General features: G+C 40.3%; 1 protein-coding gene across 5 annotated transcripts in view; it reads left to right on the top strand.

The window, feature by feature from the left end:
* Setd2 (SET domain containing 2, histone lysine methyltransferase) overlaps positions 1 to 25,177 on the top strand; it is an 86,033-nt gene that overhangs the window by 52,271 nt on the left and 8,585 nt on the right. For 2 of the 5 annotated variants that reach the window (XM_021171277.3, XM_085828069.1), the window contains 6 exons: positions 5,554 to 5,602; positions 6,547 to 6,727; positions 8,208 to 8,877; positions 13,248 to 13,382; positions 16,200 to 16,339; positions 18,701 to 18,812. In XM_021171277.3, the coding sequence (XP_021026936.1) occupies positions 5,554 to 5,602; positions 6,547 to 6,727; positions 8,208 to 8,877; positions 13,248 to 13,382; positions 16,200 to 16,339; positions 18,701 to 18,812 (1,287 nt within the window). Of the gene's footprint in view, positions 1 to 5,553; positions 5,603 to 6,546; positions 6,728 to 8,207; positions 8,878 to 13,247; positions 13,383 to 16,199; positions 16,340 to 18,700; positions 18,813 to 25,177 lie in introns of those variants that run through there. The other 3 variants (XM_085828068.1, XR_015044500.1, XR_015044501.1) reach the window with 3 other exon arrangements.

Consider the following 25,177-nt stretch of genomic DNA (forward strand, 5'->3'; position numbering starts at 1 on the left):
TGGAATTTCAGTAATGGAGTTTATCCAGATTCTATTGTCATGAGATTAAGAGTGCTCATAGCTTTTTCTTCTTCATTATTACTTCTTTTGTTCTTTTTTAATTACTAAATATATATCCTGTGTCTGTAAATGTGTGTGTATGGAGGTGCTGGTGCCAGAGGATGCAGAGGTGTCAAACCCTTTGGCGCATCAGGAGCATTGTTACTTGAGGTTCTGAGCCACCTTCAATGTGGGCGCAGAGGATTGAACTTGGGTCTTCTCTTCAGGAACAGTACATGGTTTACCTGTTGAGTCATCTCTTCAGCCCTTATTTCTTTCTTCCATTGAATTATATTTTGTTCCTTTGACTTGTTAGATTTTTTATTTTTTAAGATGTAGAACGTCTGGTATTTATTCTTTTTTTTTTTTTTTTTTTGGTTCTTTCGAGACAGGGTTTCTCTGTGTAGCCCTGGCTGTCCTGGAACTCACTCTTTAGACCAGGCTGGCCTCAAACTCAGAAATCCGCCTGCCTCTGCCTCCTAAGTGCTGCCACCACACCCGGCCTAGTATTCTTTAATTTTGTTTTTCAGCCTCTCATTTCACTTGATCCTAGAAAAGTATGGCTGGGTGGTGGTGGCACATACCTTTATTGAGCACTGCAGGGGCAGGGGCAAGGTGCACCTCAAGAGTAGCTTGGTCTACACAGAGAAGCCCTGTCACAAAATAAAACAACAGGGCTGGAGAGATGGCTCAGCCGGTAAGGGCACTGACTGCTCTTCCTGAGTTCAATTCCCAGCAACCACATGGTGGCTCACAACCACCTGTAATGAGATCTGACGCCCTCTTCTGGTGTGTCTGAAGACAGCTACAGTGTACTCATATAAATAAAATAAATAAATCTTTAAAAAAAAAAACAACAAAAAGAAAAAAACAAAAGTGTGTGGAGATGGAGCAGCTAGTGACGTGTCTGCCACAAAAGCGTGAGGACCAGGGCTTGACATTTGTTCTGCCCTCAGTGGAGACTTCTAACCCCATTTTGCTTTTTATATTTTCTTTCATTTTTAAATTAGCTCATTGTCAAAACCCTGCCATCACATTTTAAACTCTAGAGTTTATTTACTCTCCCTCTAAATTCTTCTCTGTATATAGATTTATATTATTCAAATATGGGTACATTTTCACAAAAACTAGAAAATATGTAGACACTTATATACATCCCCCCAGTTTAATGACTTCCCTGGATAGTTCTTGTTTCAAGTTAGGGATAAAATATTCAGGTAGACATGTCTTAAATTTGCCTCCAAGGATTTTTGGGATCAGAAATATTGTGGAGTAATAAAGATTGAATGATTTTGAACATTGGCCCCAGGCAAAATCTGAATGAGTTTACTTTGAAGACTTTTACTTAAATAAAAATGTTACAGTGTGAAGGAAATCAATGGGTAAGCTCCTCTCTTACAGAGAAAACCCCCAGCACCCGGGAAGTGGGGTCAGGAGCACCGTAACCACACTCAGACTCAGGTCAGCTCGCATAGTCGGACACCCTGTCTCCAAAACCCAAAAAAGGGTTGCCTTTGTATGAAATCTAGGCTTGGCTAGTGTCAGATTCAGGATGGTTACTACTTTAGTCAGCTTTGCACATAATATATATGTAGTAATAGCCTCTTTAGCAGTGTTAAAAATATGTGAGACTTAGAACAGAAGTCTCAGCCATCTTTCTGGGTGTGTGTTTGTTGTTTTAAAACAGTCTCAAGTATCCCAAGTTTGCTTGGAATTTGCTGTGTAGCTAAAATTACCTTAAACTTCCTCAAGTATGCAAAGTTGGGGCATTGGTATATGCTTTTAGACTGTGGTGCTGCTTTTATTTTATGCATTAGCAAATTAGATTTGTTCTTGGCTCATAGCAGTTACAGCTTTAATGTGTATGTTGGTTGGAAGTACTATCTAGGGACTAAAGAAATGAAAAATAATGATATCTAAATATTGGATGGAGTGAAGAAATAAGATTCTTTTAGGCCTCTCTTACAATAAGTGTTAAATATAGCATGGTCTCCAGCTCATAGTACTCTCTTATAACATGCCAGTCTCTTGACTGGAATGAAGAAAGTGATTCTGTTTTGAAAGTTAGTGTGAGGAAGCACAATTCAAATAAATATTTTCTTCAGTGACCTAAAATTGTGACATTACTATTGGCTTATCATTGTGACATCATTCCTGGTAGAGTTCCCTATTAGGCTAATGAATTAATATTTTTTATCTACTGGATAAAATAGTCCTAAAAAATTTCACAATAGTTTTCACAAGACTGCTTCCTTTTTATCTTTTAAAATATCATGGGACTTTGGTACAAGTCCATTTTCATTTTTAGGTGTTCAGTCTCCTTATACAAAACTTGAATGGGGGGAGTAGACAATAGTTTTCTATGTAGTTTTGCCTTCATAAAGTAGAAGAGTAAGTTAGTCAACTCCTAATCTTGGGTATACACTGATCAAATTTGTTCCATTTGCTTCTAGATGTCATCTTTACTACAATCACCTGTACTACAGTTAATTTGAAAAAAAAAAAAAAGAATGTGTAGTTTAGGCTGGAGAGATGACCCAGCAACTAAGAACGTGGATGGCCCTCGCTCTTCCTAAGGATCTGAGTTCTGTTCCCAGCACACATACCCAGCGGCTCACAACCACCTGTTACTCTAGCTCTAGGGGAATTCAATACCTCTGACCTACGGGCACCTGTGTCATGTAGCCATTCTACTCATACACATTTTAAAAGTGGTGTGTGGGTGTTCGTGTATATAACATGCACTACTGTGCATGTGTGGAGGGCAGTTTTCCTGCAGTCATTTTTTTTCTCTTATGTGAGTCCTAGGAATTGAACTCAGAGATACCCTTAACATGTTGAGCCATCTTGCTGGTTAACAATGGATATAATCTTTGTAGTAATTTTCTATGGCACATTAGCCATCATAGGATGTATCTCCAACTTTTGAAGTCTGTATAATTAATTTTAAGCATTTTTCATAAACACTTATAATGTCAGGATCTTATGGAAAAGAAGGAAGCTGTGTTATCTGTAGTTGGGCCCTTGGTGTATCTAAGTATTCTTTTTTGTTTGTTTGTTTGTTTTTTTCTTGTTTTTTTTCGAGACAGGGTTTCTCTGTGTAGCTCTGGCTGTCCTGGAACTCACTTTGTAGACCAGGCTGGCCTGGCACTCAGAATCCGCCTGCCTCTGCCTCCCGAGTGTTGGGATTAAAGGCGTGCGCCACCACGCCCAGCTTCTGATCATATTGGTTTTTTGAGTACCTAGATTTACATAGTATATTCAAACAGTTGTTAAACTTCTTCAGATTAATTGGTGGTTATTGATAAGTAGTAGTTCTCCAAATGTGGTTTTTCAGTGGAATAGAGAAACCAGAGCTAAGAGTGTCATCTTTTTCCTTCTTGCCTTTATCCCTGACCCAGTACACAGCTAAACTGACAGCCAAGCAACTGTAGGGTCTCTGAGAGGAGAATAGCAAATGGAAATGTGTCTTCTCAGTAAAGACAAGCAGCTCAGGGAGAAATAAACCAAGGCAGCTTTCCCCAGAGTCTGTCTTGCTAGGAGGTATGAGAGCCTTTGAGAAAAAGCCATAAGTAGTCTAGTGGGTCTCACCTTTCCCTCTGTACATCAGTTATATAAGGAGGTTTTTTTGTTGTTGTTTTGTTTTGTTTTTTTACAAAGAAGGATTTCTAAGATTTTAGTTTGTCTTGGGTGTGGTTAATATATAAAAGGCTTCCTCGAGTCATTCTGCAGCTGTGGTACAGGATCACAGTTCTAATGAAAGTCCTTGGAACATAGTAGGAAGGAGGGCTCTAGGGGCTAATGGAATGGAGGAATCTACATGTATGCATTAATGTTAGTATTACTCTATCCCAGCATAATATTATCAGCTAGATAGTATGTCATCTAATCAAGCAAGTACGCATCGTGGAGTTTGACCCTTAGAGCAGTGTAAACATGGTAACCTTGAATAGGTAGTAGCCAAACTTGCAAGTGAGTTGCTCTTTTTGTAAAACAGAGGGCTGTTTTTCTTTTTCTTTCTTCTTGCCCCCACTCCCACCACCACCCCAATGGTGCTGGCCATTGGACCCAGGGCCTTGCACATGCTAAACCAGATTGTGCCACTGGGCTGCTGCTTCTACTCTGGGAGTTTGTTTTGAAGCTTTAATTATAATACCTGTGAAACATATAAGAATGAAACATCATATGTAGGATAAGTGCACAGGTAAAATTATAGTAATCTATTGGATAATTTGCTAGTGAGCATGTAATATTGAAGAGGGTTTTTTTAGTTGTTGTTTTTCCTTTTTTCTTTAAGACATTTCTCACTATGTAGCTCTGGCTGTCCTGGAACTCACTGTGTATACTAGCAGGCCTCAAACTCACAGAGATCCGCCTGCCTCAGACTCCCAAATGCTGGGATTAAAGGCCTGTACCACCATGCTCTCTTAAATATTTCATTTTGAACTGTCATTTGTCTTGTGTGGACTATTTCTCATTTCCCCCAAATACTAGATTAAAGTGTGAGATGAGTTTTCTTGGAATACCTTTTCAATATTGGATCACTGGGTCACATAGGTGATATCCAGGCTACATGGGTATGGTTAATATTACACAGTTATTATAAAGGGAGAGAGAGTATCAGTGTATACCATTGAGAATGTGTAGGCTCATCTTTATGGCTCACTTTAGTCAGTAGTTGGGTAAGAACTTATGCCCATCTACTAGAATAGTGTGGAATTGACAGACCAGCAAAGTATGTTCTTAGCAATTACCCTGTAAGTAAACATAGTTCAAGGCATAAAAACATAGTTTACAGTCTTCATGATCAATTTGGTACAATATTAGATGCCATTTGGGAGTATTGATGACCTAATATTAGTGTTCATCCTTCCCCCCTTCCTCCTCCTTCTTCCTCCTTCACAGCCTTATGAAAGTAAATAATTTCGCCATTAGCAGGGTTGGTTTTGCATCCATAGAAAAATACATTGAATTGCCTAGTGTGTGCACAGACACTAAATTTTTTCTATAGCATGGCAAAGGATGTGGCAGTGGTGGGATGGAACATATCTCAGTGGTGAAATGCTTGCTTGGGGTATGTGAGAGAAACTGGTTTCCATCCCCAGCAAAAATAATTTGCTGAATAGCAGGTATTGTCTTTATACTTTTTAAACTGAGTTTACTGCTCTTAGTAGGGATTGTAGGTGAGACATTAGAATTGCCCTTATGAATACACTCAGTAAAGAAACAGCAGATGACTTCTACCTGATTTTTGCAGGAATACACACATACAGAAGGCATTCAAGAATTAGAATTCTCAGGAAATAGATTCATTTTCATCAGGCCAGATTCTATTTTATTTAAAGTCAAACATACTAAGTTTCAGAGAATACTTACTTAGGAATCAATATATTTTTCTTGTAGTGTGTTTTCCTGGCCTTCCTGTAGCTTTATGTTATCAGTTTCAGACCTATGCTCTTATTGCCTCCACTCTACTAACTCATTTTTTTGTGTGTGTTTTTTGTTGTTTTGCAGGAGGTGTATCGGATTCCAAAGAAAAGTCAAACTGAAAAGGAGAGCACAGGTAGGTTGAAAAATTCTTTACACGATTGTGGAGACAACCTGTAAAGACTTGAGTGTTCTTCCTTTTGAAATAAGCATGCATAGAAAAATGAAACATTGGATGTAATAATTTGGAAACTTGAACCTGTATTCTTTCCTAGTGGATTTTTCCAAAGGAGATATTTCTTATACTGCGTATATTGTTGCTTTGGTAACTTACCTTTCATTGAACTGTCCCTCTAGAATAGCGAGGCTTTTGTTTGTTTTGTTTTCTTGCTCCTTCAGTGCTGGGGGTTGAACCTGGGGCTCTCACATGTTAGGCAAGTACTCCACCACTCAGCTTCTCTTCCTGGCCTTAAAGTAGGCATTCTTTAAAAAAAATATATTTTTTAGGTTTGTATATGAATGCTTTCCTTGTATCCATGTCTGTTTACAGTACATGTGCTGGTGCCTGTGGGAGGCCAGAAGAGGCTCTCCGAGAGCAGCAAGGGTCCTTACCCATTGTGCCATCTCTCTACCCCCCCACCCCCCCAGCTTGGTTTTTTTTTTTTTTTTAAAGAATTACTCTTTTATCTTTATGGGTGTTTTGTCTATATGTGTTAATGTGCAGTATCTAAGTGCACCTGGTGCCCTCAGAGGCCAGAGAAGAGCACAGATTCTCTAGAACTAAAGTTACACTTGGCTGTGAGCTGTCATATGGGTACTGGGAATCAACCCCTAAGTCTTCTGCAAGAACAGCAAGTGCTCTCAACTACAGAGCTATCTCCAACCCCAAACAGACATTCTTAAATCTATATTGCTAGAGGTACATGGAGCAATATTTACCCCTAGCTGTTCATATATGTAGAGGGGTATGTGTGTTTCTTTACCAGAGAAGGACCTTTTTGGATAGAAGTATTGTTGTATACTTAATGTGTTATTTCCCTACTAAAATAAACTTTTTTAAAAAATAACTTATCTTTCTAGTAGCTGAACGAGGAAGAGATGCTGCTGCCTTCAGAGATCAAACAGCTCCAAAGACTCCTAACAGGTCTAGAGAGAGAGACCCAGACAAGCAGTCTCAAAATAAAGAGAAAAGGAAACGACGGGGCTCTCTGTCACCACCCTCTTCTGCATATGAGCGGGGAACAAAAAGGCCAGATGACAGGTAGGTGACCAAGTGAGATTTTCTTATTTGAGCAAATCAAAACAAGTCTCTATAGTTCTTTAGCATCCACATTTATGCAGTGGTGCACGCACACTAAATGAACTGGTGAAGAGAGGATTTATTTATTTTAGAAGGAGGACTTGTTGGGGAAAGAAGGGTTTCAGAGGGAGAAGAATGTCAGGAATGAGAGGATGCACAGCTAAAATTCATTATATGAGTATGAAACTTTCAAAGAGTTTTTAAAAAATGAGGCCACCAAGATAGCTCAGTGGGCAAAAGACACTCATTGTCAGGGAAGACACCTAAGTATCCCCATTCACACAATCATGAAGTAAGTACATAAAAGAAAGAAAAGTGTATAAATTAAGGCTGGGCATGGTAGCATACATCTATAATCCCAGCATTCATATGACAGCAGCAGGAAGATTGTTCAAAGTTCAGAGCCAGTCTGGTCTACATAGCAAGCTCCAGGTTACACAGTGAGATTCTAGAGGTTTCAAAATATAGACAGATAGACACACACACAGCACTGGCTTTTGGAATTAATATTTCCTAGATGAGTAAGTATAAGATTTTACTGGTAAGTTTTAAGACAGATTATTTTTAATAATAGAGTTTTGTGGTTTGCATTTAGTCACATACACTTTTTATCTATTTTAGACAGGATCCCACTAGGATGCCATAACTTAGAGCAGTTCTCCTGCCTTAGCCTCCTGGGTTCTGAGGTGACACGTGTTAGCTGCTATGCCTGGCTTTTTTATGTATGCTGAGCACCAAGCTTAGGTGTCTCTGCTGGACAACATACTGGACTATTTTTGGCTCGTGTCACATTTTCTTTTCTTCATTATTCATTTATTTACAAAGAAATGGGTTTTATCTTGTGTTTTTAAAATCTGTATTTGTGATTATGGAATCTGCCTCAACCCTAAGGAAGAATAGGAAGCCCGTGTCGCTGCTTCAGTCATCTAAACCGAGAATGCTGGTAGAAGTGGCCAAGTGTTGGATTTCCTGGGGCTTATTTTTCACTGCCAGATTCCTTTTTATTTGTTTTATGGCTCCTGGCACTGAGTGCAAGGCTCTGTATGTACATGGTAGGTACACACATCCCACTGAGCCGTATTTCCCAGCCTAGTTTATTTTAAAGATCTGTGTGTGTCTACAGCTTCAGAGTTCTGAAGCATTGAATCCTCTTAGAACTGGAGCTACAGGCGGTTGTGAACTGCCTGATATGGGTGCTGGGAACTGAGCTGCTGAGGCCTCTTTCCAGCTCCCTTGTTTAGTTTGTTTGTGTAGTGCTGGATGTTGAATTAAGCAACCTCTGCACAGCCATCCTCATTTACTAATTTTGAGTGTGAATTTTAGGCAATGTCAAATTAGACTTGATGTGGTTAGTGGTTTCTTCATGAATGACTTACTGTCTTATAAAGGTTTTGATTATGTCCATGATTAGTAACCTTTTGTGGTATTATTTTCTTTGTAGATATGACACACCAACTTCTAAAAAGAAAGTACGAATTAAAGACCGAAACAAACTTTCTACAGAGGAGCGCAGGAAGTTGTTTGAACAAGAGGTAGCACAGAGGGAAGCTCAGAAACAACAGCAACAGATGCAGAACTTGGGGATGACATCACCACTACCCTTTGACTCTCTGGGATATAATGCCTCTCATCACCCCTTTGCTGGGTACCCACCAGGTTACCCCATGCAAGCCTATGTGGATCCCAGCAACCCTAATGCTGGAAAGGTGCTTCTGCCCACACCTAGCATGGACCCTGTGTGCTCCCCTGCTCCTTATGATCATGCTCAGCCCTTGGTAGGACATTCTACAGAATCCCTTGCTGCTCCTCCATCAGTGCCAGTGGTACCACATGTGGCAGCCTCTGTGGAAGTTTCCAGTTCACAGTATGTAGCTCAGAATGAAAGTGTTGTACACCAAGACTCCAATGTTCCTGTAATGCCAGTACAAGCTCCAGGCCCAGTCCAAGGACAGAATTACAATGTCTGGGATTCAAACCAACAGTCTGTCAGTGTACAACAGCAGTATTCTCCTGCACAATCTCAAACAACCATATATTATCAAGGACAGACATGTTCAACTGTCTATGGTGTGACCTCGCCTTATTCACAGACAACTCCTCCAATTGTCCAGGTAATTAATGGTAGAACTTCTCTTTTGTGTTTTAAAGTCTGTTAATGCCATACTAATTAGATCTGATATAAGAGAAATCCTGTTGTTAACCTTATTTTCACTTGAGATGATAATCTGATATGAAGAAATACTGTTTATTTTGTTTCGTGGTTCTAGTGATGAAACATTGGGCCTTTTGCATAAATTCATCAGGCATTCTCCCAGTGTATTATATCTAGACCTTGGATCTATTTTGTCCATATCAGTTATCTACTATGTAAAATGTTGGAGTGTAAAATGTCCGAAAATTTAAGACAAAAGTATGTTACAGTTTCCATGAGTAAGGAGTTTAGAAGCAACTTTGATGATCTGGATCATGGTCCGTGGAATTACAGTCAACCCATTTTCTAGGATTGTAGTCATCTGGAGGCTAGATTTAAGAAGAGGATTCGCTGGGCGTGGTGGTGCACACCTTTAATCCCAGCGCTCGGGAGGCAGAGGCAGGCAGATTTTTGAGTTCAAGGTCAGCCTGGTCTACAAAGTGAGTTCCAGGGCTATACAGAGAAACCCTGTCTCGAAAAACAAAAAACAAAAAAAATAAGAATGGAGGATTCACTTTGCAGCTTATTTACAACCAAGGCTTCCTAGTAGGACTACCCACTGTTCCTATTACTTTGCTGTATTCTGTTCATCACACCAGGAGATAGGGGAGACTGCTTAAGCATGAGCATACTAGGTGGTAGTAATCACTGGAAAGCTGTCATGAAGGTGTTACCACTATAATCTATGATGAAAATATACTTATTTAACCCTTAGTTTACTTTACATATTCCTTGTTTTGTTTTGTTTGTTTGTTTGTTTGTTTGAGACAGGGTTTCTCTGTGTAGCCTTGACTGTCCTGGAACTCACTCTAGAGACCAGGCTACCCTCAAACTCAAGCAAGCGGTCCAACTGCCTCTGCCTCCCAAGTGCTGGGATTAAAGGCGTGCGCCACCACTGCCCGGCTGCTTTCCTCCTCCGGAGTAGTAGAAAGGTGGTTTCTCTCCCCTTTCTTTGACTTAATTGATCAGAAGTGACTTATGGGTTGGGTATTGATAAAATAATATGTGGTATACAAAAATTAAATTTACAGTAAACTTTTAAAATTTCTGCATGGGGCTGCAAAGGTGGCTTAGTGGTTTAAAGCACTTGCTGAGTCCTTAGAAGACCCGAGTTTGGTTCCCAGCACCCATGTCAGACAGCTCATGGATGCTTGTGGTGTCAGCTCTAATGTATCTGACACCAAATCTTTAGAAATTCTGCATGGTGAGCCTCAGTTAGATATCTTGTCAGGCAAATTTTTATGATCATGGTATCACTAAGGGTCAAGGGGTTTACCTTCTAAAATACTAGGTCCTCCCTACTCCCATTGTATGCTTGTATGCTTGGCTTCCTGTTTTATTTTTTTTTAAAAGATTTATTTTATGTATATGAGTACACTGTAGCTGTACAGATCGTTGTGAGCCTTCATGTGGTTGTTAGGTATTGAATGTAGGACCTCTGCTCGCTCGCTCAGTCTCTGCTTGCTCCGGCCCAAAGATTTATTATTATACATAAATACACTAGCTGAAGAGGGCATCAGATCTCATTACAGGTGGTTGTGAGCTACCATGTGGTTGCTGGGATTTGAACTCAGGACCTTTGGAAGAACAGTCAGTGCTCTTACCCACTGAGCCATCTCGCCAGTCCCCCACCCCCACCCCTGTTTTCTTTAGAAATAGCTATTTTCCCTGGGAACTGTTTAGGCTTTTGGGAGGGGTCAGTTGGGGGGGGGCTTGTTTTTGTTTTTGTTTTCTCTAAATTGGTATTTGGGCTTGGAATGGTGGTTCATGCTTGTAATCCCAGAATGGTGGGAATCAGGAGGATGAAGGCAGGCCTGGACCACATAGTGAGAGCCTACTTTCAAAGACCTAGGAGTAGAACAATTGTTCTGATCTAGTTTTTTTTGTTTTTTGTTTTTTTTTTTAAAGATTTATTTATTTATTATATGTAAGTTCTAAGCTATCTTCAGACTCCAGAAGAGGGCGCCAGATCTTGTTACGGATGGTTGTGAGCCACCATGTGGTTGCTGGGATTTGAACTCTGGACCTTTGGAAGAGCAGTCGGGTGCTCTTACCCACTGAGCCATCTCACCAGCCCCTGATCTAGTTTTTAAAATGTTTTCTAAAAGTTGATATTAAATGCTTTCAACACAAATTATGTCAGGTGATTATAAAATCCATCCTGTAGGAAATAAATTAATGTTACAGATTCTGGGAGGATTTTTTTTTCCCTGAGTAATGTCAAAATCCTTAAACATGGCCTAATAGAGGAATATCATCGACATAATAATCTAAATGGATCACTTTGGTTGCTCTGGCAAAGAAAATAATGAAAGTTAAGGGCTAGGTAGACCAATTACAAGATTAAGTAACTTACCCAAGAGAACAGAGTTAGTTGTACATGATATCGATGTGAAAGGCTATAGAAGACAAATCTAGCAGATTTTGCTAATTAAATTAGATTGGGAAGGCAAGCCAGGTGGTTTGTTTGTTTGTTTGTTTGTTTGTTTGTTTGTTTTTTCCTTCCCCCACCCCCAAGTTCTCTGTGAGTTATTTGGTGTTTAACTGGGCTGGCTACAAAAGATCCAGTTAACCAGCCTACTGACTTTGGTTACTGCATAACATTAAACTGAAGTCAGCACTACCAGCATGTCAAATATGCCTGTATACATGGTAACTTGTGGCTTATATGCCTGTATACATGGTAACTTGTGGCTTATATCTTCTTTTAAACATAGACAATCTTTTGCTTCTGGTAACTTGTATTTTTATTGACCTCTGATTATTATCTGGGTGCATATTAAGTTTTTTTAAAAGTCGTTTTGATGACATATTTCCTATTTTACTCTGTTTTGGGATGTGAGCCCAGGCTTATTCCATTTACCCTGTTCTCGTGACATCAGGAAGTATTTTCTCATTGAAAGATCAACCTCCTGTTATTAACCTGTGGTTTTATCCCAGTATCACACTCTGTTCAAGGGAAGTTTGGACTCACATTTACAAAGAGGCAGAGAATAATAGTACATATAGGAAATGACCCAAGGACCATTGTCAGAAAAACTGAGCCCAGCTCAGGAAAATGTTAACTGGGAACACTTCTTTGTTAGACTATCTACATTTTCTTCTTTGCTCCTTTGTGGAGAGTTTAAGCTATATGTTTGGATACTTAAGGCAGCTTTAAAAACTTTGATACTAACTACCTGAGGATTATTTCTTAGTAGCTGGATGAATTCTTTTAGATAGTTTCTTTATTAATGTTCAGAGATCCACTTGCCTCTGTCTCCTGAGTGCTGGGACTAAAGGCGTGCACCTCCACAGCCTAGCTCTTATGAGAGACACATGAGAACAAACACCTGCACCTGATGCTGTTAGATCTGGAAGGATTTTATGGGTTCATTTCTTGTACATTGTGAATTTTAGATTCATTATGTTCTTCTATTTTTGTAGAAATTTTTTTATACATTACCAAAAGCTTAGAAACAAGAATTGGATATTAGTATTTGATTAAACCGTGAGTCACTGCTGTTGCTCTTACTGTGTCAAACAGCCCGTGGTTACTAGGTGGTAACCAAGGAAGTTGTATGTGGTGTGTGTACGTATAAAAGCCTGAGGCAGGCCTATGAGTTCAAAGGCAGACTGAGCTATAAAAAAATAAAAATTAAAAAAAAAGTTTGAGGGTACTTCCCAAAAAGAGCAGAATGGACAGAGGGGTGTCTGAGAATCTGTGTGTGTGTGTGTGTGTGTGTGTGTGTGTATAGTGTGTCTGAGTGTTTAGGTCCCTGGAGCAGCACTTGTCACAGAGAGTTAAACAGTTAGACAGTTTCTATGAATAAGAAAGGAGAAGGGTTTGTGTATTTACTTGTGTACCAAATGCATTGATGTGAGATTGAAGTAAATGAGTAGGTGATAAACATCTTTAATTACAGCACTCAGAAGGTAGAGACAGGAGAATGTCTGTGAATTCAAGGCTAGCCAGAGCTACATAATGAGACTCTTACCTCAAAAACCAAACAAACAGAAAACCAAAAAGTTTCATGTTTGAAACAAAAGTGCTGTATATTTTTGAGCCTAAATATACTCATAAGAAAAATATCTTTTTAAGCTGGGCAGTGCTGGTGTATTGTATGCCTTTAATCCCAGCACTCAGGAGGCAGAGACAGACCAGCCTTGTCTACAGAGTGAGTTCTAGGACAGCCAGGGCTACACAGAGAAACCCTGTCTTGAAAAGCTTGTGTCATATTGGAAGTCAGTGTTTCACATAATATGATCCAGAGAAATATAAGTTATAGCTTTGTTTGTTTTGTCTTCTAGAGTTATGCCCAGCCAAGTCTTCAGTATATCCAGGGACAGCAGATTTTCACAGCTCACCCACAAGGAGTGGTGGTACAGCCAACTGCAGCCGTGACTTCAATAGTTGCACCAGGGCAGCCTCAGTCCTTACAGCCAGTAAGAAATATTTCACTTGTTAACTCTCTCATTGTTTGTATATGTCTTTACAAAAAAACCTTTTTCTTTCTTTCTTTCTTTCTTTCTTTCTTTCTTTCTAATGATTTATTTTATGTATGTGACTATACTTGTAGCTGTCTTCAGACATACCAGAAGACCCCTTTACAGGTGGTTGTGAGCTACCATGTGGGTGCTGGGAATTGAACTCAGGACCTTTGGAACAGCAGTCAGTGCTCTTAACCCCTGAGCCATCTTTCCAGCCCTACAAAAAAATTTTTTCCAGTATTTTTTGTCATTTATATGGCCACTCATTTTACCTGGCTACCATGAAGTGTCACACATTCTGTGAAATTACTGCCACGTGTATTGGTAGGATCATTTTTGTTATTAACCTTGAATAATCTTATATTTTGATATATTATTAACTTTTGAAGTAATTTTCTAGACACAAGGCAGGGAATGATGGTATATATAACTGTAATCCCGGTACTCAGGAGGCAGGACAGGATGATCATGAGTTCAAGACCAGCCTGGACTACATAAGTGAGTTGAAGGACAGCCAAGATCCTGTCTTAAAAGAACTAATTTTGGGCTCAGTGGGGTGACTTTGTATTGTCCTTGCTGTGCAGGCCTGGCAGCCCAAGTTTAAGCCCCAGACTTGTGTAAAGGTGGAAGGGGTGAACTGATTAACAAAGCTGTCTACTCTGATGTCCCTGCTGTGTGGTGGCCTACATGTGCCTGCGTTCTCACAGTAGAGCCATTCTAAAAATGCCCCCCACTCCCCCCCCCCCGTACATATTTGTATTTACTTAGTACCAAAATATGATACATAATGAACTAGGTTAGGGATGTAGAATTTTGTAACATACCTCACATTGCATGTTGCATAATATTACCCTGAAATGCTTATAGAAGGATACAGTAAAATCTTGGTGAAATATTGCAGTTTCCAATAAAATAGGATTGTAATTGGAATGGGACAACAATGTATTAGAACACTTAACAGTTCTGGAGAAAACTCAGAACAGTCTGGCAGTTGATAACTTTAAAGAAATAGGAAAAGTAGTGAAGAGAGTTAAAATATTCTGTATGTGAAACAATGGAAAATAAGCTATAATTAGCCTGTAAGGGAGTATTTGAAGGCTTGCTATAAGTTGGCTTCTTTGGTTATAAACTTGACATTCTGAATAAGGGAGAGGATGGTCACCATCTGTCTTAGTCTCCAATCTATTGCTATGAAGACATCATGACCAAGGGAAGGTAAATCTTTTCTTTTTCCTCCTCCTCCTCCTCCATCCCCCTTCCTCCCTCTTCCTTTTTTTTTTTTTTTTTGGCAGGAGGTGGGGTGGTCATATACAGGATTTTTTTGTGTAACCTTGGCTGTCCTGGAACTTCAAACATAGACCAAACTGGCTTTGATATTACAGAGATCTACCTGCCTCTGCCTTCTGTAGTGCTGGGATTAAAGGTGTGAGCCACCACTGCTCAGCCTGTTTTTGTTTGGCAAGGTAACTCTTATAAATGAAAGCATGTAATGGGGACTCCATTCCACTTTAAGGCCACACCTATTCCTTCCACACAGTGTTACTCCCTGGTGACTAAGCATTCGAATATATGAATTTATGGGAACCATTCCACTCTCTGACCCTCATAGTCTTGTTGTCATATCACAGTACAAAAATGCACTCAGAGCTGGGCATGGTGGCGCACACCTTTAATCCCAGCACTCGGGAGGCAGAGGCAGGCAGATTTCTGAGTTCAAGGCCAGCCTGGTCTACAAAGTGAGTTCCAGGACAGCCAGGGCTACACAGAGATACCCTGTCTTGGGGAAGAAAAAAATGCACTCAGTCTAACTTCCAAAGTCCTATATTCTCAACACTGTTTAAAAGTTGAAAATCTCTGAGACTCCAGGCAACATCTTAACCCTAGTCCCCTATAAAAGCCAAAGGAAAAAGCAGATCACATACTTTCAGCATACAGTTGTACAGAATATACATTAGCCTAATGAGAAGTACTGGACCCAGGCCTAAAAGTAGCCAGGCAGATTCCAGATCCTGCAGCACCATGTCTGGTGTCAACGAACTCTTTAAGGTGTCCAGCTCCTTCCAGCTTTGTTGACTGCAGCATGCACACTCTTCTGTAAGCTTCCTCTTTCATCATGTTTTGACCTCATTGATTCTTAATTAACCTCTCTCTTAAAGACTCTGTCTCCCACTAAGGTCACATTGGCATTAGGGCTTCAACACATGAATTTTAGGGAAACACTTTGGTCATTCATAGTGGTTATTGGGTTTTTTGAAAGTGTAGCATTGCTGGAGAGACGACTTGGTGGTTAAAAGTGTAGTTAAGAAAAAAACAATAGCTGACACTCTATTTCTGAAAAGTACAGTAGGTTGAATGTTACCATTCTGCTGTCCAGGTCTGTTTATGTATGTCTGTGTCTAGTACCACAGAGATTACACAAAGGCATCAGATCCCCTGGGGAGTGGGCATCAAACCCAGTTTTTCTACAAGAAAAGCAAGTGCTCTTAGCCACTGTGCTCTAATATGGAGTTTTGTATGCTGTTAGCAGTGTCGTTGGTTTGTTTTGAAGCTGGTGGATGTTGATCTAAATGATAGGTTGTTAGATATTTTTATGGCTTAGGGAGCTCCCTAAGGATCTTCATATGTATTACCTTGTTAACTATTTCCCTTTCCTTTACCCTTTTTGAGGAAAATTAGATGTACACTTGTTTTATTGCTTAAGTAGGCACTTTGCCCTGTTACGTATTGAAAGGAATATCACTGATCAAAAATGTATTTATATATTTTTTTTAGCCTGAAATGGTTGTAACAAATAATCTACTGGACCTGCCACCCCCCTCCCCTCCAAAACCAAAAACGATTGTTTTACCTCCCAACTGGAAGACAGCCCGAGATCCTGAAGGGAAGATCTATTACTACCATGTAATCACAAGGTAAGAGGTTTCACTGGGCATTCCACATCTGGTTTTACTTGGTCAGTTATGCTGCCAGCATGATGTTTGATATTTATTGGCTTCTCACTAATCTAAAGTTGGACTGCTGAATTTCTAAAATCCCATGTGGGTAAGGAAGTCGGGGTGCCAGGTCACATGTGTTTGAGGGGTGTATGTAAGCACAGCTAGTCAAGGTCAGTGTGAGGTGGTTTTCCTCAGGGATCATCCACTGTGTGTGTTTGCATGTGAGGCTTGCTGACTAAGCTATCTTGGGAGTCATCAGGCTCCAGATGCAGTTCTGCCTTTTTTTTTTTTTTTTTTTTTTTTCTTTTCCCAGTGCTGGTATTACAAGCATATCACAGACCAGTTTTTTATGAGGTTTCATGGGATTAAACTCAGGTTCTCTTGCTTATGCCCTGAATACTTTGCCAACTGAGCCATCTCCCTGTGTGTGCCCTTTGTTTTTCATTTTGAAATGGATCCTCCATGTAGCCCAGATTGGCTTTGAATGCCTGATCATCCTCTCTGTCTCTCAAGTGTGTGCACTGCCATGCCCAGCTTCAGAGTCACATCTGAAAGTGCATGCCAGACCTTAGACTTTGCCCTTTTAAAGTATGCTTTGGTATTCTACCCCATTGCATTTATTTAGAGTGAATGTATGCATGCCCAGTGTACTATGTCATACATGTAGATGTCAGAGGACAACTTGGAAGCGTTCATTTTTTAATTTTATTTTGTGTGCATTGGTGTTTTGTCTGTGTGTGTATCTGTGTGACAGTGTCGTGTTTTGTCTGTGTGTGTGTCTGTGTCAGATCTCCTGGACCTGGAGTCACACACAGCTGTGAGTTGCCATGTGGGTGCTGGGAACTGAACCTGGAGCCTCTGGAAGAGCAATGAGTGCTCTCAGTCCCTGAGCCATCTCTGTAGCCGTGCACCTGTTTGGTTTTGGTTTTTTGTTTGTTTGGTGGGTTGGTGGGTTTTTTGTTTCGGTTTTTTTAAATGTGAGTTGCAAGGACTGAATTCAGGTGGTTGGGCTGGTTTGAAAAGTGATTTTATCCACCGAGCTATCCCCACAGTTGAGTTTTACCATTTTAACTATCACCTTCATGATTCTCTGTGATAGCTGGCTTCAGAGTCTTGGATGAGAATACCTGACTACAAGTCTAGCTTTAAAAATAAAAGGCCAGGTGTGGTGGTACATGCCTTTAATCCCAGCACTTGGAAAGGAAGTGGAGGCGGGTTGTCTTCATAGAGAGTTTCAGGACAGCCTGGAGTATATAGGGAGCCTCTGTCTTTAATGGTTTTTTTTGTTTTGTTTTTGTTTTTTTTTGTTGTTTTTGTTTTTTTTTTTTTTTTTTTTTTTTGCTTCAAGTACACAATAGGTATAGTGGTTACTGGTGTTTTTTGGTTTTTTTTGTTGTTGTTGTTTTTTGTTTTTTGTTTTTGTCTGCTCTGTGTACTTTTCAGGGTTTCTCTGTGTAGCCCTGGCTGTTCTGGAACTCACTCTGTAAACCAGGCCTGTCTCTGCCTCCTGAGTACTGGGATTAAAGGCATGCACCACCACTGCCTGGCTCCGTGTACTTTTTTTTTTTTGGTTTTTCGAGACAGGGTTTCTCTGGGTAGCCCTGGCTGTCTTGGCACTCACTCCATAGACCAGGCTGGCCTCAAACTCAGAAATCCACCTGCCTCTGCCTCCCAAGTGCTGGGATTAAAGGCGTGCGCCACCACGCCTGGCCCCGAGTACTTTTTAAACCCAGGATATATTTGCGCCATTTGAAAAGCAGAGGTGGGCAACCACATGGTGGCTCACAACCATCTGTAATGAGATCTGACTCCCTCTTTTGGAGTGTCTGAAGACAGCTACAGTATGCTTACATATAATAAAGATCTTTAAAAGAAAAGAAAAGCAGAGACAATGCTTGTTTTTCTTACTGTTATCAATACCTAACTAGCATTACAACATAATTGCCTTCAAAAGTTTGATGAGATTAAATAATGTTAAGAATATTTCTCGGGTTGGAGAGATGGCTCAGTGGTTAAGAGTACTGACTGCTCTTCCAGAGGTCCTGAGTTCAATTCCCAGCAACCAAATGGTTGCTCAAACCATCTGTAATGGGATCTGGTGTCCTCTTCTGGTGTGTCTGAAGATGGCTATAGTATACTCACATGCATTAAATTTAAAAGAGAAAAAAGAATATATCTCTAGGCTAGAGCCATTGCTGAGGAGAAGCTATCAGAATATCTCAATCTGACAGTTCTGACTTATCTGTGTCCTGTTGCATATTAAGTTTTCTAAGCTCTGTGCCAGGGCTGTCTGTTATTTTTACCTATGACCCCTTGGCTGTTCTTACCTTCTTCTAGACAGACTCAGTGGGATCCTCCTACTTGGGAAAGCCCAGGAGATGATGCCAGCCTTGAGCATGAAGCTGAAATGGACCTGGGAACCCCGACCTATGATGAAAACCCCATGAAGGTGAGTGTAGCTTTTTATGTCCTCATCTTGAGCATCTGTTTCCTTTCATTCAGTGAGGTTAGTAACCATATTGTTCTGGGTTTTTTGTTTTCTTTCTTTGGAAAAATATGTCAAAGTTCAGAGCTGGAGAGATGGCTTAGCAGTTATGAGCACTGGCACCAGAGGACCCAGGTTCAATTTCTAGTCCTACATGACAGGTTACAACTGCCTATAACTCCAATTTCAGGTGATCTGATACCTTTACACAGACATACATGCAGGCAACATACATACCAGTGTGTATGAAATTTTAAAAAATGTCAAAGTTCTGCTGTATCAGAGGAGAGACTGAAGTCAAAGAGAAAGACCATTTTTAGACGTTGAAGGGGTCAGATGCACCCTGACTTGGTATGCACTCAAGGAATATATTTAGGAGAAATTGAGAGGCCCCCATGGCAGTTATACTCCAGTACTCTTTTATAACTTAGTGTATTAGCTCTTTTCTTCTTGATAGTGAATTGTATATGTGGTTTCTTTTTACTTGTACTTTGTGTTTTGAAGCATAAACTATCTAGCCCAGGCTATCTTCTACCTAGTGATCTTGTGTTGGGATTGCAAGCATGTGCCAGCATTCTCTTTGTTTTGACTCTTTAAATTGAATACTATGGTGGACATTGTAGTTTCGAGATTGGTTAGATCTGGAATGAATTTAAACTGGTTATATTAAAAACTCATCAAAGGCGTCATGGAGTTGTCAAAGTGAATAAAGCACTTGCTCCACAGCCTGGTGACCTAAGTTCAGGTCCCTCAGCACTCCTACAGTACAGTATGATGGGGAGACCAGAAATGAGAGTTGCCTGAAAGCTCCTGGGCCAGCTAGGCTAGAGTACACAGCATACTTACTGGCAAGAAGTGATAAGAGAGACCCTGCCTCAAGAAAAGAAAAATCAAAACCATTGCATAAGTGGTGTGCCCATATTCAAACACATATCATAAACACAGATCAATTATGAATGTCACCAAAGGAGCCAGAAGTGGTGTTGGTTCATACCTGTCATTATTAAGTAGGAGGATTGCAAATGTGAGGGCACCCTTAACTTTACAGCAAGATCCTGTCTGAATGAAAACAACAAATAAGCAACAAGTGCTGGTGGGTGGCTCAGCAGGTTACGGCGCTTACTTCCAGGGCAGATGGTCTCTTAGATGCCTGGAGCCCATGCTGGAAGGAGAGAACTGACAATCAGAAGTTGTCTCTGCCTTTCATGTGCTTACTGTGGCATGTGTGCCCCCACACAAATTTAAAAACAATAATAGAAGCCGTACCTTGTGATTCTCAAAGAGAATAAAACTTTCTTGTTTATTTAACCTATAAGGCAGAAGATACTATGGAAATGCTAGGGAAAAAAAACAGGAATAATTTTACTCTTCATTTCTTCCTCTGATGATACAGTAACTGAGGTTAGAAGTGGTTTACAAAACAAAGTACTAAGCCGGGCGTGGTGGCCCATGCCTTTAATCCCAGCACTCGGGAGGCAGAGGCAGGCGGATTTCTGAGTTCGAGGCCAGCCTGGTCTACAAAGTGAGTGCCAGGACAGCCAGGGCTACACAGAGAAACCCTGTCTCGAAAAACCAAAAAAAAACCAAAAAAACAAAACAAAGTACTTACTTGTTTATAAGGAATTATCCTTATTTATCAGTAAGACTAAATTATCTCCAAGGGTGTTACTTAAATCAGAAGTCATTCTATGTGTTTTAAAACCTGGGGATTTTAGTTTTCTTTTTCTTTTTTTTTTGGGGGGGGGGGCGTTGAGACAATTTCTCTGGATAGTCCTGACTGTCCTGGAACTCACTTTGTAGACCAGGCTGTGTTGCAACTCAGAAATCTGCCTCCCGAGTGCGAGATTAAAGGCGTGTGCCACCACGCCTGGCAGTTTTCTTTTTCTTTCTTTCTTTTTTTTTTTTTAAAGATTTACTTACTACTATATGTAAGTACACACTGTAACTGTCTTCAGATGCACCAGAAGAGGGCGTCAGATCTCATTACGGATGGTTGTGAGCCACCATGTGGTTGCTGGGATTTGAACTCAGGACCTTTGGAAGAGCAGTCGGTGCTCTTAACCACTGAGCCATCTCTCCAGCCCCGGCAGTTTTCTTTTTCTCAAGACAGAAAAGGAGGCACTTAAGTTATTAAGGATGAGTAGAAAGGGGCGAAAGAAGAAAACAAGAACGGAGAATGGAAGGCATGTAGGTGTTGGATCCATTCCTCTTATGTGTTGTTAACTTTCCTAGGAAATGTCTTCATTTCTGCACTCTGTGTTTGACAGGCATCTCATATTGTTACCCTGACTGGCCTGGAACTCTCTTTGTAGACAGTGATCTCTGAGCTTCTGCCTCCCACACACTGGGTTTATGGGATTGCAGGCATGTAAATGATGTAACAATAATGTAAAAAATACTTACATCAGTAAATAATGAATGAGCCAGGCCAGACTGAACTTAATTTCTCATTTGTTAGGTAGCTTCCATGTGGACCCGAGTTTTGGGAGAGCTTTGGTATTTTAAGAATACAAAGGAATCCTGAGATCTAAAACATAGAGAACTATTGTTTTAAGATTTATAATATGCATATTGCCTCACAACAGCCTATCATGTTTTACAATACCACATTCCTGTGATAATTGCAGTGTAACTTACCTTTTCTGGGCGTGTAACTGTTCATTTTAAACTGTTAGTGGTGGGATATAGCCAGGGTTAGGATTCAAGGTGTATACACATCATCACTGGTACAGGGATTAGCATGAACAAAGACTTGATTCTTGATTCCATATCCACAGCTACGACTACAAAAAAGTTTGATTAAAATGTTAAAAAATAAATAAACTTTTATTTAGGGAGGTCCTGGTTTTTGTTGGGGGGGGTTGTTTGGTTTTGTTTGTTTGTTTGTTTGTTTTCTGAGACAGGGTTTCTCTGTATTGCCCTGAAATTCACTTTGTAAACCAGGCTGGCCTTGAACTCAGAAATCTGCCTGTCTCTGCCTCCCAAATGCTGGGATTAAAGGCAAGGTCCACTGCCTGGCAACATCCTGTTTTATCCACTCTTCAGCATTACCAATAATTCATTCTTCGGTGCAGAATTTTGTTTCCATTTGTGATTTATTTGTTTATTTGTTTGGTTTTCAGACATGGTTTCTCAGTATAGTGCTGGCTGTCTGGAACTCAATCCGTAGATCAGGCTGGCTACTTGAGTGCTACCACCACTCCGTTGGAAACATTTTCTTTCATCTTGAAGAATTTTCTTTAGTATTTCCGATCTGGTGATTTTTGAGCTTGTTTTGTCTGGAAAAAGAAAAAAACTCTTATCCCTTTAAAAAATATTGAGTAGGCCAGGTGTGGTGCTGCATGCACTGGGAGGCAGAAACAGATGGATCTCATGAATTTGAGGCCAGCCAGGTCTACAGAGTGAGTTCTAGGACAATCAGGACTATACAAAGAAACCACTTTTTTAAAAAGCCCAAGTAAGCCAGGCGTGGTGGCACACGCCTTTCCCACGTGGTGGCACACTTGGGAGGCAGAGGCAGGCGGATTTCTGAGTTCGAGGACAGCCTGGTCTACAGAGTGAGTTCCAGGATGACCAGGACTATACAGGGGAGCCCTGTCTTGAATACTACTCCATTGTGTGATTGTACCACTGTTTACCCATGTACTGCTGACAGGCATCTCACTTTGCTTCCAGGTTCAGTTTCTTTGGGTAAACACCAAGGAACATAATTACTGAAATTATATGGTAGGAATATGTTTTAGCTTTGTAGGAAATATCTAGACTCTCATTTAGAGAAGGGTATTGTCACTGGGTATAGAATTCTATTCTATTTTATCCTATCCTATTCATAGAGAAGGTTTACCTGCCTGTAAGCTTGTATACTACAAGGCCAAAAGAAGGTGTCAGACCTCCCGGGAACTGGAATCACACAGGATTGCGAGCTGCCGTGAAGGTGCTGGGAATCAAACCCAGTTCCTCTGCAGGAGCAGCCAGTGCTGTTAACCAGTGAGCTGTTTCCCTAGACCCTGCATACCTGGATATAGAATTCTAAACTGACATGTTTCCCTACCTTTTTTTTTTTTTTGACAGGATCTTTGTACATAGCACTGTCTGTCTTGGTACTCCCTGTGTAGACCAGGCTGACCTCAAACTCACAGAGTCCATCTGCCTCTGCCTCCTGAGTTCTGGAATTAAAGACATGTGCCTGGCCTTCTTGTCAGTTTGTAAGGATATTATTCTTTTTTGTTTTGTTTGTTCAGACAGGGTCTTTCCTTGTAGCCTGATCTTGAACTTGATGTGGTCCTGCTGCCTTTTGTTGGTGTGTGTCACCACACCCTGCTTATAATTGTTCTGATGAGAAAGATGCATTTCTTTGTTCTTCCTTATATATTATTTCTTTTCTGTTTGATTTTCAACAACTTTATTGCTATATACTTCAGCTTTCTTGTAATTGATTGCACTATTATGAACCTGTATTGATACTGTTCATCAAACCTGCATTATTTTTTCTAGTCTGCCTTGGTACCATGTTGTGCTTTTCTCTGCAAGTCTCACTTGTATACATGTCTCTAGTCGGCTGGATTTGTCACAGGCCACTGTATCTCTCAATTTCCTTTTTGTTTTCAGTTTGTGTAGTTCCTGTTGTCTTCTCTGTAAAGATTATTGATGCTACTATTTATAATAAGCTAAATTCATCCAGTGGGTTTTCAAGTTAGAAGTATGCTTGTTATAAAAATTTGCTTTTGTTTTGTTTAAGACAGGGCTGTCTTAGAATTTAGTGTGTAGAGCAGACTGGTCTCAAATCCACAGACATGTTGCTTGCTTCTGCCTGCTTGGGTGCTGAGATTAAAGATGTGTGCCAGCACACCCAGCTGTCTTAGTCTCTGACCCATCAGTTTTATGTTTTCTTGTGTTTCTAGTGTAAACTCTAGACCAAAGCTTTCTGGGCTCTGTTAAGCACTTTGTTCAGACATAGTGGCTGAAAATGAAAAGGCAAGTGCTCCGTGATCTTTCCACCATTCTTTCCCTGGAGTATAAGGGCAAAAGGGCTGGGGTGGTCAGACTTGGGATCCTGAACAGGCCTTCGTCTAGATTGGATAGCTAGAACCTACTTCAGTGTATCTCTCTTAGCATGTTACAGTTGTGTTCATCTACCTAGCATATGTGTAGACAGGAGAAAGGCACTTAGAGGAAAGTCTTCATACCTTCATAAAAGTTCCATTTATTTTCCCTTGGTGTCTTGATTTAGATTATAAGCTCTTCAGAGTCATCCATACCTTTCATCATTGTAACAAGTTTTGGTTAATTCACAAACCTTGTGTGATACACAGAGGTTGAAAGACAGCTGAAACTGGGTCTTCTGCTTAGAGCACTGCTGTAGTAGAAGTTTGTGTCAGGTACTTTGAGATGCTCAGTAATCATCTCTTAAGAACATATAGCAGAGGGGCTGGAGAGAGGGCTCAGTGGGTAAGAGCACTGACTGCTCTTTCAGAGGTCTTGAGTTCAATTCCCAGCAACCACATGGTGGCTCACAACCATCTGTAATGGGATCTGATTCCTTCTTCTGGTGTGTCTGAAGACTGCTACAGTGTACCGATCATATAAATAAATAAATAAATAAATAAATAAATAAATAAATCTTCAAAAAAAACAAAGAATATTTAGCAGAGATGTCACAGGAATGGTTATTTTACCTATACAATTAAGGTCTGAACATTTGAAACAGGTTTATAAAATCATAAAAATCAAAATTGCAAGTAGTCAAAAATCTGGTATAGTAAGAATTTGGGTATATATGAAATACTGAGCAAGACAGAAACATAGAAGAGTAGGCTTGACTGTGGTTCCTGGTAGAGTTGCTCACTTAGTAAAATTCATGCCTTGGCTTCTGTTCTGATCATGGTTCCAAAGAGGCAAACAAAAACACACACCTTGCTGGGTTGTGGTGGCACACGCCTTTAATCCCAGGATTTAAGAGGTAGAGGCAGGCGGATTTCTGAGTCTGAGGCCAGCCGGTCTACAGAGTGAGTTCCAGGACAACCAGGCCTATACAGAAAAACCCTGTCTCGAAAAAACAAAAAAAAAGAAAAAAAATTGAAACTAAAACTGTCCCAGTGTTATCCAATTTTAGTATTTGTGGAGAAGGCCCCATTATTCAGTTAAATATCAGGAATGGAAGAGAGTGACAGGAAATATGACAAGTAGTGTGGAATTTCAGCTTGTTGGTTCAGGGTAGAAGCCGAGAAAACTCACTTCAGATATAGAAGCTTAAAAATGAAAGCTTTAGTTTTTTGAGTGCTCAGGGAGGCCGCTAGTTTGGCATCTGAACCACATCCCTGAAAGGAAGA

The sequence above is a fragment of the Mus caroli genome, unplaced genomic scaffold, assembly GCF_978045245.1.
Source record: "Mus caroli unplaced genomic scaffold, Mus_caroli_1 scaffold_11, whole genome shotgun sequence".
NCBI classification, from domain to species: domain Eukaryota; kingdom Metazoa; phylum Chordata; class Mammalia; order Rodentia; family Muridae; genus Mus; species Mus caroli.